The 13,697-nt window shown below is 35.2% G+C and overlaps 1 protein-coding gene across 20 annotated transcripts in view; it reads left to right on the top strand.

Moving 5' to 3' along the window:
- The window catches only part of CCDC73 (coiled-coil domain containing 73), an 81,009-nt gene that overhangs the window by 58,685 nt on the left and 8,627 nt on the right, over nucleotides 1-13,697 (top strand). For 12 of the 20 annotated variants that reach the window (XM_021401925.1, XM_021401924.1, XM_021401926.1 and 9 more), the window contains 6 exons: nucleotides 409-537; nucleotides 786-845; nucleotides 2,435-2,539; nucleotides 6,927-7,037; nucleotides 8,797-8,928; nucleotides 12,601-12,769. In XM_021401925.1, coding sequence (XP_021257600.1) covers nucleotides 409-537; nucleotides 786-845; nucleotides 2,435-2,539; nucleotides 6,927-7,037; nucleotides 8,797-8,928; nucleotides 12,601-12,769 — 706 coding nt within the window. The remainder of the gene's footprint in view (nucleotides 1-408; nucleotides 538-785; nucleotides 846-2,434; nucleotides 2,540-6,926; nucleotides 7,038-8,796; nucleotides 8,929-12,600; nucleotides 12,770-13,697) is intronic. The other 8 variants (XM_021401929.1, XM_021401930.1, XM_021401932.1 and 5 more) reach the window with 8 other exon arrangements.

The raw sequence follows: 13,697 nt of genomic DNA, 5'->3' as shown, positions 1-13,697 counted from the left end.
TAGGTAGTTGCTGTTCTTTTTTAACTCCTGAATCTGAGGAACATACCCAGTAATTCAGTATGTGCTTTATTCTTGTTGTGTAAGAGGCCTTACCAGCATCAATTCAGTGCTCACTTCTACGAAGAGAAAATATCAAATACGGAAGTATCAGATGTACTTAAAACAATGAAAGCGATATTAACCCGATAACATTTTACCAATGAAAAGAAACTTTTAGCCACATTTGACAAGTTTAAAGTTTAGCAAGTCGATCTTGCATATTTCAGTTCCTCAATTTAATTTATTTGGCTCTTTCCATACATTATTTAAAAGTAGGGCATGACTCAGGATAGTTTAAAAGATTTGTCTTTGTTTTGAATTGCAATGCCTATACTGGATGAACTATTTATACGTGTTTCCTGTGTTAAGGAACTGAAGAAAGTAACTACAGACTTGATAAGGTCCAAGGTCACATCTCAGTACAGGGTGGGAGAAGAAAACATCAATCTTGCAGCAAAGGAAAAACAGTTTCAAGAACTGCAACAAAAAATCAGAATGGTATTTGAGAATTTAAACATGTGAAATTTTTGGTTAATATGTTCTGTTCTTCATCTGAATGTGAATTCAAGCGCAATTTTTTTTTCTTTTAAAAAGACATTACAATATAATGCTTAAATAGTTTTTACATTTTTAGATAGTCTCATGAGGATTCAAAGTATCTCATTAATGCAATATTACTAAAAAACCAGTAATTTTGAATGCCTTCACTAACGCTTCATGCTCTTTTTTTCCCCTTTTCTTTTAAGGAGACAGCTGTTAGTAAAAGAGTTCAAGAAGAAAACACAAACATTAAAGAAGAGAAGCTAGTGAGTTATTCATATAATTTTGCTATTTAAGATTGCATAAGAATGTGTTATGTATTTAAGATTCTTAAATGATCTTAGCAATTACAATTAACTAAAATCACTTGTTACTAATAAAATATTTCTTAAAAGTATATAAGTGGGATCTTCTCAATCTTTAGAAGGTAAATTAGCAGAAATAATTACGCTGACACCTTGTTGCAAGTCTTAACTTTCATCTTTAAGTTCAGATTGGAGACATCTGGTATACCTGTGAAAACTGTTATTAATGTAACTCTTAACAAGTAAGCAATAAAGTTTGCATAATACTCTTGCTGTTCTGCTTTCTGGTTGCCAACAGTTTGTTATGATACTGTTGGTACTGAAACCAGTTAGAATTCATACAGAACATATGTTTAGATTATAAAACTACACCTGTACAAAGCTGATCAGTCTTCAGGTTCCTCTATCACAAACTTCGTCACTATTTGCTGAGTTTCTGAGCAAATACTAATATTCAAACCAGATACATGGAGTCAAAAAAACCAAGACATAGCATGATAAATTTATTCCCTGTAATCATAACCATGATACGCTGCTTTGCAGATATTTTCTTACGCAGTTGCACAATTCTCATTCCGAGGTTCATTAAACTAATGCTTCAGAAAAATGTGATCATCCTTGTTCTGAGGAAGGGCCAAAAGCAGCAGCTTGCCTGTATATTCAGCACACGCTAAAGGATAGCAGATAAAAGATAATCTGTAAAAGTTAGATTTGCTTTTTGAATCCACTTTTTAAAAATTCATGACAATAAATGTAGGGGGGAGAAAAAACCCCAACAAAACGAGATGTACTCAGTTGTCACTTCTCCCACAGCTCTGAATGCACTAAAAGCATTGCTGTGGAGGTGCTTGTAGCCAAATTCATATGGTCATCTTGTGTTATCAAAGAGAAGGACTGGTATTGCCTGGATTTTTCTACTTTATTCTGTGTGAATTGCTAGGATTTTCTTGTTTTAATATATTTCTGGCTTTGTGTAAATTGGAGGTGGGGGTAGCTCTAATACAGAGATGAATTTAATGTTTTCTCCAAGAACTTCAGTTAGAACACCTGGATTTTTGTATTACGGAGACCTACAAAATCACTGTCTGGACTAACTGAATGTGTTAGTTTCAGTGGCTGTTGGACTGGGACTGAATATATTATCTAAATTAGAGGCTGATTTACACTGGACAGCATTTAGAGAAGCTATCTTGTCTAGTTCAATGGACATTGCACTAGATTCAAAAGTCATAACCAGCTCTGCTGCTGACATGTCAGGTGATTCTGGATTCGGTTTTCTATATGTGAAATGGAACCAAGTATAAATTAAACTTCAATGAAAAGGATATTTCTTCCTTGAAAGAAGGCTTGAAAGAGCCTAGAGGAGTTCTGATTTCTTTCCAAATGTTGATGTTGGTTGTAATAATATATAGCTTCTAATATACAATATTTTGTATACCACTGACAGAGTAAAAATAAGTACCTTAATCTCAAAAATGTAAATTGGTTTTTGGTTAAACTTCAGAAACAAAGCATTATTCAGTGTATCCTGATTTGTTTGTGTTCACAAGGAAATTCTCAGCTCTCTACAATGTGTGCAGGAGCAGCTTCAGCGAATAACACAAATGAATGTTAGAATGGAAAGTGAATTAAATGCACTGAGAGAAGAATATCAGGTCAGATTTTCCTTGATTAGACAAGCTGCTTCTATCTGTTTTGTATTTCTTTTTTAAGTCTAGGGCTGTTAAAGACATCTGTATGCTTCTCGGAACTTTTGACCTCACTTGGATTGCTCCCTCAGCTCCCTAACTGTCAACGTGAACCTTGAAACGCAGTCTATGGTTTCCCTCTTTCAGTTCTCCCCCTAAAGTAAATTATGGTTGCCATTTTGATCGGCCATTTCTGGAAGGTAAAACCAGAACACTTCTAGGGTTGCTTTCAAGTATTTTGAAATAAAATGATTCTGTGACTTGTTTCTTATAGTTAATCTTTATGTAGGTATAAATTTGTTGTTTCTGGAAAATACTTCAGTTTCAGATTTTCAGAGCCAGAGCTTGTCCTCAAAGCAAAGAGCCTAAAAAAAGAACACATATTTAGCCATTTCTTGTTACGTTGCCTGTTGTATTTATGTTAGAGGTGATAAGTAGTCATGTTGGAGCATGCTGAGTTGAAGCATTCCTCCATTCCTCTTTGAGGTTGTGAAGAAGAGATTAATAACATTTATGGTCTAAATTACACTTGCAGTGAGATTGGTCCACAGTGCACTGAAGGTTAAGGTCATTATCTTCTCTGATCAGATCTGCCATGCAGAAATCAGGTGCAACCACTAATGGGACTATTAATAATTATCCACTATATTTATCCATATATAACTGTAACCCTTCTTTGCTGGGTTCTTAAGGCTGAGGTTTTGAACTAGTATCTTGGTTAGTTTCAAATTAAACTTTCTGTGTGCACATATAGTTTGGTTCGTTTCTGTTTCTCTGTATGAATGTAAGCAGTTTGCCTTCTGCCACAGTATAGATATATGAATTTTGCTTTTTGACTTAACAGTTAAAGTTAAATATGAGTTTGTTTCCCATTAGAAACTAGATAAAACTTCTAGGAACTAAAATACCTTCTTTGCAGTGTTGGATAAACCTGTAGTGAGTGGAAGAGAAGCCACTGATTTTATATGTCTAGTTTGCTGCATTTAGTCTAGAGTGCTGAATCTTTATGACTTGAAATTTCTTTGATCTCAGCATGCTGTAAAACCAAGAAGAGGTACTTCTCACTGAGGAGAAGAGTCGCATTAGTTCATTGCGAATCTTCAGAGTTCTCCAGTTCCTTTTTCATATAATTGGCACTACTAATGTTTTAAACACGACAGAGCACAGTTTAATGGGAAAAGATTTGTGTTAGGTTAGTTATTTAGCATTTTTAGAACTTTTGGCCAAGATTAATTTAGGTAATTCTACAGTCAAGGGACTGTTAAAAGTAACGTGGTTTACTGTAACCGCTGTTGATATGTTGGCTTATCAGCAGAAACAGTGAACCAGCTAGGCTAGGTGCTATTCATACAGTACTATTTTTTAGGTGTATTTTATTTTTTTTAAGTTGATTGGAATGACTTCTTAAATAAAAGCAGAAGCTTGAGATAATCGATTTGTAGGATTATTGATGATGATTTTCAGAATACAAGGGCCCTTAAGGATCTTAAAAGTGGATAGTACATTCTGGCCCTTTCCATATGAACTATGGACATTATTTTGATCTCTCAAAAATATCTGTCTCCATTTAAAAAGTAGCCCTAAAATGTATGTTGCTTTTCACAGCTACTCATTTGGCTGACAGTTTGAGACAACTACTAAGATGTTCCAGGGGATGAGACATTGTTAGCTACTTATTTTGCCTTGTCATTTTTTTTCTAGTGACAAGTAGAAATATAAATAGGGAGCTTAGAATATAACTAATATTCTGCCCACTTTCCTGCTAATTTAAGAGCTATTGCTTAAGTTTCCACTGATTCTAGAATCTCAATGTGATGAGTAGGTTCTGAAGGTGATGCATTATTTGTATGCAACATCCTACATCACTCTTATATTTGTGGACCTTGTTCATCAAGAGAAAGAGTTTGTTCTAAGAAATTGAAGGAGTGGTAGTACGGTACCATGAAAATATATGTATATTTTTACTCACAAAAAAATCGTACTTATTTTTGGGGATGACTGAATACTTAAACTTGCAAGGAAACATCAAGAAGGGTCGTACTGACCTTCCTTATTCTGTTTATGGATGCATAGTGCTAGGATACCAATGTGTTATATCTATTTGCATAAGATATCGTCAAAAGAGATGGACAAACCTGATATGGGCTTGCTTCTGTTAGTATTATTTGCAGCTAAACAAAAAGCTATCTGAGCCCTGTCTGGGAAGGGGTGGTATGAAGGTCTTGTGGTATATGTTGAATCACAGGACTAATGTAAACCTCATTTTTAAGATCCACAAATTCACAAGTTACATACAAACCTTTAACTAAGATGATTGTGCTGACTCTGGCTTAGGTGGATTCTGTTTTGCAGTGCTGGGACAATGTTCACACATGGTAAGAGGTCCGTCTGCCAGTCAGTCCAAGACCTGTCAGTCTTCTGGGGACTACTAACTGGATACTTGCACTCACTATCCCTCCAAATCAGAAACCTTCCACTTCCTGATCTCCAAAGCAAAAATATTCTTACTGTTGGATGTATTGATTTTATATATTTATAATGGATCTGGCTTTATTTTGTACCCCACGCCTGTCTCCACAGATTTCAAGCTTCAGTGCTGTAACAACACTAATATTGAGATGATGGGAATGCTCTTTTTATTTATGAAAGAAATATTTCATCTGTTAATACATAGGACCTTTAGGGTTTTAAGTGTTTACAGTTAGTTAACATCTTTAGTTGTAAGGCTGATGCTATCTTCCTGACATCTGTACTGCTTCTCTGTTATGTCTCTTTATAAGAAGGTATTTTTAAATGATAATTTTTAGATGATAATTTAAATGATTTAAATTATTTCAAAAGTGTTTCGGTAAGCAAAGGCTGTCAAATGATGAGGGCTCAGTACTCAGTAGGCATTATTACACACTGATCTCTTAAACTAAATGGGCAAACCTAGGGTTTGCTTCGGGAGTGGAGATTTTCAAGGAAAGCTTGGGTGAGAAAGATAACTCCTCTTTCTGCAGAGTCATGTTTGTACTTCAGTTTGCTGCTTGTTTTGCCTTAAGAGCTATGCTGTGAATAACACATCTCACTTCAGAGGAGGTTGAATTTGAGATGCGTTTGTCTCCAAGGATTAAAGAATCCTTTATTTAGAGAGGAAGAGAGGATATTAATGGGCTACTGGTTTGTAGAACTGTGTAAAAGATACTAACAGTGTACAATTATACAGACAACTTATTGTTGAATGGTTTCATCTTTTTAATTGCATAATCTGTTGAAGAAAAACATTATATTCTTATGAACAACTTTTTCCACGTATATGGAAGTGCAAGGTAATCTGAATTTTCCTAGTGTTAGAACTTCGAAATACATTTTTATTAGTGGTACAGATAAATTATAATAGGTATTTTAAAATGTTGTCAAGTAAATCAGGAAGTAGACTCATTTTTAGTTTAAAGATTAAGCGGGAAGGAACTGGTTTGGAGTAATGCCTCAGCATTTCTCTTGTGGACTTCCAAAGGAGCTCAGCGGTCATAAATATATGGGTGGTCACATAGCTACATGCATTAAAGGTATGTTTGCATTATCAAATATATTTCTGTCATCTATAGTAGGTAATGGATGCAGTAAGTCCTTTCTTTTCTGTATTGTTTGCTGTAAAAATGTGGTGCAGTAAGAATTCCAACAGTCCCTGAGATGTACCAGAAGTTACTGTTGATTTATAAAGTGCATTAATTTGGCACAGTAAAGTTGAAACAGTTAACTAAAAAAATGTTGTGAGTACAATTAAGATGGTATAAAATCTTAATATTACTGTTATTTTAATGCGCTCTTATTCTGTTTCAGTTGTGTAAAGTAAATTAATTAAAGAATAATCAGGCACATAGTAAATACTTGATGTTCCAATAGTTATTTTAGAATTTGAAGTTTATGCAGTTCATAGGATAGGTTAATACATAATTTAGGATAGAAAAACTGATCAGAAATGTAATTTTTTTCTCTTTTGCTCTAGAGTAGCTTTTTCTTTAAGTACTTTCTTTAAGGTCTAGATTGTGCTACATTTCACATTTCTCATCTCTGGACTTTATATTACTTTTTCAGCACATTAAAACTTATGCAGTGAAACTGAATAATGGCAAGTGTTTTTATACCCTTTTATAGCCATTTCTTTTTTCATAACCTCCCCCTGTTTCCTGTTAGCTAAACTATAAGCACCTTTCTGTTAATTTATGAAAATTATTGTTGAGATAGCACATTATCACTGATCTGTATGGCACTTTCAGCATGTTAGAAGCAAAGGTCCAAGCAACATAAAACACATCAAAATTCATTAATGTGGTATTGATTATTTTTTGGATAATTAATTTTATTGCAGACACTTGAAAGAGATAATGAGCTGCAAAGGGAGAAGGCAAAGGAAAATGAAGAAAAGTTCCTTAATCTTCAGAATGAGCATGAGAAAGCACTAAGAATTTGGAAAAAAGATGTAGGTTTATTAAATTAAATGTTATAGTATTAAAAGGGTTTTGAAATAGTTGACAAACATTTCAGATAATTCCTAAAAACCAAGAAAATATTGCAGAAATACTACAGTAAAAACAACCAATTTATTTTCTAGTAACGTGAACTCATCTAGGAATGAATGTTTTTAGAAGGTAAATTTAGGAATAATGTTGAATTCTGTCCTTTAAGAGGTCAGTGCAGTTCTATAAAGCAAGAGTCCCAGGGAATTAGGCGTTGTCTTGTCTTTAGCGCTTTAATACTCCTGAATTACACCAAGACGTAGAAACTGATTTAATTTCATATATTTTTCAGAACAATTTTATTCAGAACTTATTCAGAGAATAGCAGCATTTCTAGGCTGTTCTCTTTTACCCCTGAAAAAAACCTTGAAAAATCAGTAGTTAACTGTTACATGCTTTGGGGGTGGGGAAAAAAAAAAAACACCTACCCTATCTGGGATACCCTGGAGGTACCTGTGAAGGGCCATATGTCCAAAGGTGGGTGGTGGGGAAGCAACCTCAAACTGAATTGGGTAGAGCTGCTGAAGGCGTGCATTGAAGCAGAGGGTCCTCATTGGACTGGAATTATTTAACTGACTGGGGAGTTAAAGATTAGATAAAACCCTGTTCACCTCTGCATACATCTAAACAATGTTTTATCTTCAGAATTTGCTATTCTACTTTTTAATTAATTTTTAAAGAGTACTTCAGTAATTGCTATTTATTTCAGAATAATTAAAGTATTGTCTGCAATAATATATGAGCAGAAGCGTGGAAGACATGTTCTTCTGTTTTGAGTATGGAAATTAGATTGCGAGCAGCATTTGTTTAATAGAATTTTTTTTCTTTTACTTCCATATACGTGGCATTTACTGCTAGAAAGGTTTTGAAGTTGACAGACTCTCTTAGAGAGCCTGAGGGGAAATTGTAATCCTGTTGTCCTAATTCCTTGAGTTTTTTTGCCACTATGAATATGATTGCAGCCATAAGGCTACAAGGTAACTGGGTTGTTTTGATGCTCCCTGCTGAGAAGATTCGATATCCCTGATTTCTAGCAGTGTCATCTACCGTAGTATCCTGTCTAGACATGGGAATTGGCCCTCTTTATTTCTTAGGAATGTTTGCATCTTCTTCTTAGAACATAATGTCTTTCTTTGTGTCCAACACTCCACCAGCTGTCTTTCTGCTGTGGCTAAATTTGGACTTCTAATTTCTTAATAGCGTAATCATGGATAACATTAACATTATACAATGCTTTAGAAATAGTTGTAAATTAAAGTATTTCTGAAAAATTACTCATTTGTTTTTGTTTTTATGACTTGTCTTGCGATCATTTTTTGTTCTAAATGGAAAAATGTAATTATTACCTACTCACTGAAGAATCATTGGTTTCTTGAGGCTATTACAGAAGTAGTGCCAAGAAAATTCTTTATTGTTGTAGTTCCTTGGAAGTGTGGTAGAGAATGAATATTTACCATCATGCTTATCTTTGAACCGAAAAAAGGGAAAAAGCTACAAATAATAATCCTATACCAATTAATAAATAAGGATAGTCTGTGAGGTATTGTGATTAAAATCCTGGTGTGAATGCAAAGCTTCAGAGTTGACTTTTGTATGCAGAAACCTTATTATCTATACTTCGTTCTAAGGGTTTACTTGAATTTGCTAATCTGTTGATAAACAGTGTTTTTGTATTTGAACACGTAATAAGGGTCTGTGTTTGTGAGCTCTCCTTTATTTTAGGAAGAAAATTTGAGGAGAGAGATTGACACTATTAAAAATGAGTTGAATGCCCTTAAAGAGATGCAAGGACATCTTAAAGGTTGCCATCCTCCTCAGGAAAACCAGCATTCTGAGCAAGCAGAAAATCTGCACGTGAGTGCCTCTAATATTTCTTATAAAAGAATTGAAAGAATGAGAGACGTGGCCTTTTTTCTAGTCTGGCTCTCGTGTCCAGTGATATTCCTTTGATGTTGCTTAAGCCTAGAAGTTTCTGTGATCTAGTCAGTGATCCAAGATCTCATTAAAAATTTCTGCGCCCAGAGAATGCTTTTTTTTCCGGAGTGGCAGTTTGTACTGCAGAACCGTGAGAGATTCATTACTTCAATAAATATATATATAGTAGATATCAATTATCTTAATATATCTTTCCTAAATCCTTTTTCACAAATATGTTTTGCATAGTTTGCATAGTTTGCAGACCCACTGACCTTGTGGAATTGTGCAAGTTCAAGTCGACTTCTACACAAAGGAAAAAAAATCAGTCTCTGTTAGTACGTGACAAATCAAAATTTTCATCATTTCAATGAATAGATCATCTAAGGCCTCTAGTTTAAACAAAGAAAACAACCTTTATTTGGCTTAGTATGTTTAAGAATCATCGAAGGCATAGTAAGCTGTATGAGCAACGAACGCTGGAAGTAGATGGCTGGCTTAGGCAATGTGTGAACTAAGTAGAGATTGCATTGCTGGGTGAGCAGAGTCCATGCTCAGCTCCACATTCGGGATATGTATGAAAAGTCAGTAAATGGTTAAGCATGTGGAGGTGGTCTTTTGAAGCAAAAGGAGGAGCATATAGCACTGTAGGTGTGTGTTACTTGTTACTTAGACTGGATTGCAAATTTATATCCTAGTCTTGGAAAAGATTGAAAAAAACAGGGTCAGAAGCTATAAGAGAAAAATTTCTTGTATATGGATTATATTCTGTTATTTCGTTGTGTATTGTCTACATTATTGTTCCATTCATTTTTCCACTCAGACAATGGCTCATCCTTCACAGAAGGGAAAAATCATTTTGCAGCTCTATAAATTTCTCTTTCAGCGTTAGAAAGACACTAAGTAACAACATTTCTTTGGAGGACTAGGCTGTGAACTGAAAGTAAAATAACAAACTGAAAAGAGCTTAGAATTTGGAAGAACTTGGCTGAATTTCCTCACAATACATGTAGATGTTCATTCAAGTGTACACGCACGTGACTACACACATCTTGTGTGCATTAATAATGCTGTGCAAATTAAACTTGGCATGTGTACTCATCATGCAGTATCTGTATGAATTCTCCATGGTACGATGCGAATCGTGTAACTTTGGAAAATCAGTTTCTTTGAATTAAAGTAAAAAATGAATTATATTTAGGATGCAGAATCAAAATGTGCTATCAGCCTTTCATGACAAACTGTACTTGTGCTTACTGAGATAATCCAATGTGTTTGAAAGCAGATACGCTTAAAACATACGGTTATGAATAGGGGAAAAAATAGGAGATGTCACCTAAACATGTACCTTTAACTTTTCTACAGTGAGTTGGCTTACCATTGTCTGTTGTATGATTGTAAGATTTCAAAACTTAGACAAGTTAGGCTGGGTGAAATCTGCAGAGGAACGCTGGCAAGAAATTACAGGAGCTGCCGCAGATCACACTGATAATTGTTATTTGTGGTATTTCATCTTGGATCTGTGATGAGTCAGCATCTAGGATAACACAGAAGGGCAAGGTGTTGGCTGTGATTTGGGTGGAGGAATACTGCAAGGAAATCTGCATGTATATATTTTTTCACCTAGTGCAATCTGAAGTCCCTGTGATTATTTGTGGGGCATGAAATTTAGCGTGTATGTAAACTTCATACTGATCAGCTATAGAAATGGAATTAAACTTTCTTCTCAATACAAGCACAATGGTAGATCTCATTTCAGAGCCAAATTTAAACCTGAATAATCACACTCCTGTTGACTTACGCACTGCAATTTAGTTTACCGTGCTTCACATTTAGTTTATTGTTCGTAATACAGCTGTGTACTATTAGTGAACAGAGCTATACCTAGCGGCAGATTACTTTTATTATTGTGCTTGTATGCATACAGGGAGATGTGGTTTTGAGAAGGTTTTGAACTTAATGGTATGAAACAAGTTGAAGGAAGGGTCGTCTTAGGTATGCATATGTTGCACAGATGTATTTTACTAAATTATGGGGAGGGGGGAATAAAATCAAATCTATATTGGAGAGTTTTGATATTTAGGCATCTTTGACCTTATTTTTGAAAGATCTATTCAGTCCACCTGAAAATCTAGAGAGGAATCATGTAACCTTTCTCTCTTTCTGTAAATATTTTACCATATTTGTTTCAGATCCATTCAACAGCTCACCCCGTAACAACAAAAGTAAGTTTGAGCATAGCAGTCATTCTATACCCATACAAAGAAAGTTATATTGGGTTGCTCTCTGTTTCTGTCTAAAGAAACAGCTTTTAGAAGCAAGAGGTTGTGAAAGAATTACAGCTTTCATGAAAAAAAAATTCTAGTTCTTGTATTAGAAAATCTCAAAAGCATAGTGTCAAGGCTGCATATAGCCAAAAAGCAAAACTAACTAATTAAAAACTTGGAAGACAAAAATACCCAATATTTACAATTTCAAATCGGAATCTCTACAGGTGACAGGATTAAAAGAAAAATTGAAGGTGGACTATTTGGCATTGGGAAAAATAATTGCAGGCCTCTCCTTCATTTGCCATGACTCTTCCATTCCCCAGATAAATTAAGCTGGGAGCATCAGGATGTTTAGGTGACCTGTAGAAAATTGTTTCCTGCAGGTTTCTATTGTATATCATCTGCTGCTGTACCACGGCGATAATCCAATTTTGACCAGTGTTGCATATGCACCTCCCTCCATTTTACAATATACTCTGTCCTCCCCAAAGATCTTATGCCCAAGTGCAGCACTTGTAACTCCCTCCCACATCCCAACCTTCCTTCCTTCTAACACCTCCAGACACCCAATTGTCTTTAGCTTTTCCTTTCTCCTTTTATGGACTAAGCAGTGCCCCTGCTCCCTCCCACATCCACCTACTTTCACCTGAGCCAGCATGAGCTCCTGCCTTCAGCTGCAGATAAGGGATGGAAGCTTCTTCTTTGCCTTTTTTTTTTTTTAATGAGAAAGAGTGGGTGGATTTTCATTTAGGTAGTTTCTTCACTATTTAGCTGACAGTTTTTACAGAATATAATGGAATTTAACATCTTTCAGGGTTCTACTCCTGTTGAATTTGATTGTTCAGATTCAAAATCTACCTGGGAGGGAATGAGGAATGGGCAAAGAGCAAATTCATAAGCCTATTTGTGTATGAAACTGAGTTAAAAATCCCAGGTGGTTTGTTGGGGGGAGCAAATAAAAAGTGTTAATATGTACATGTGAGTTTGAGCATAATTAGCAATCCTGCGGGTTTTTTCTGTGTATAATTACTGAGCAGGTTACTGATTTAACCTGTAGACAGAGGGCGTCATCCAGTCAGTGCGCACAGAAAGCATCTTCCTTCCTCTGAAAAACTATCAGTTTGTGAGTTTGTTTTTGTGGACTGTGATTAGAAATTAGTAGGGCCTAATGTCTTTCCTGATCCTCTAGGGTCCTAGCCTGCCTTTATTTCCCTCCATTTACATTAACTTTACGTACTTCAGGAGAATGGTCTTGTTTGCATCAGAATTGTAAAATGACTTCAGAATCAGAGACGGTAGTAGATTATTAAAGTATGTATAATCTTTTTCCTTCTTATGCTAGAGTGGTCAAGAACAATCAAAAGACAGTGAACTACAGACTATTCAGAAAGAAAATGATTGTACGCCATCTGTACTAAGAAAAGACAGTAACTTTGGACATGAAGATGACATTGAAGTAAAAAACACAGTGAACTTCTCCTTAAGCATTGAGGAATTACAGATAGAACAAAGTAATAAGATTACATGGATAGTAGAGATAAGTAGCATTGTTGATAAAAGGATAACTAATTACAGTATAGCATATGACAAGAAAATGCTTGAATCCTGAATTAAATGTTTTTCTAACAGCGGTAAATTGTTGATGTCAGCAATGCTAGTCTGTGATAAATTCCCAAGGCTCTGTACGAAAGCACCGTGCTTCTCATGGCTGCCCTGGGACATAAAGTAAGATCTGTGATGTCACTCCTCAAGCTGTTGGAATATTTTCTCCTACATTCCAGTCAAGTGGGTATGCGTTGGGAAGAATGAGGTATACAGTAGTGTTGGGAAAGAAAAACGAGGAAAGATTTCCCCTTTCCCATAGAACAATAAAAGTAGGCCCAAGAGTGCTTGCACTGCGTTTGTTCGTGTGGATGATCATAATGCTTGTCTATACCAAGTGCTTTATAATTCTAGTAAGTGATTTTTTTGAAGCCTAAAGACCATATAGTCTTTAACACTTCATTTCTAAAATGTAGCCAAGATAAGTGGAAACTTAAATGATTATTAACTGTAAAATGATAGCTTTATAGGATCAATGCTCATAACACCTGAGTGTATTTTTTCAGAAGACACATTTCAGATACTGAAATGCTTCAATTATTCCTCATTGGCTCACTGCCATCAAGTTATAGCATATTCCTTACTGTATGAACATAGTCAATTCAGCAGGTTTGGTTCCTGTTAGCTACAAATGCCACTAGCAAAAAGATAAGCAGTCTACTACTGCAGCTATTTACAAACTTGTATGTGCATACACAGTGGGTTGATTAAGTGTTATGATTTCCCAATTAAGACCTTTTAATAAAGCAAATGCTAGTTGGGAAATATTTCAATAGATTTTCAATACAATCGTAACTAAAATGTACAGAGCGTTAAGATACTTTCTCTTTGAACACT

The sequence above is a fragment of the Numida meleagris genome, chromosome 6 (assembly GCF_002078875.1).
Source record: "Numida meleagris isolate 19003 breed g44 Domestic line chromosome 6, NumMel1.0, whole genome shotgun sequence".
Lineage (NCBI taxonomy): Eukaryota > Metazoa > Chordata > Aves > Galliformes > Numididae > Numida > Numida meleagris.
Note: the sequence above shows the minus strand (reverse complement) of the source record. Positions and strands in the feature narration are given on the sequence as shown.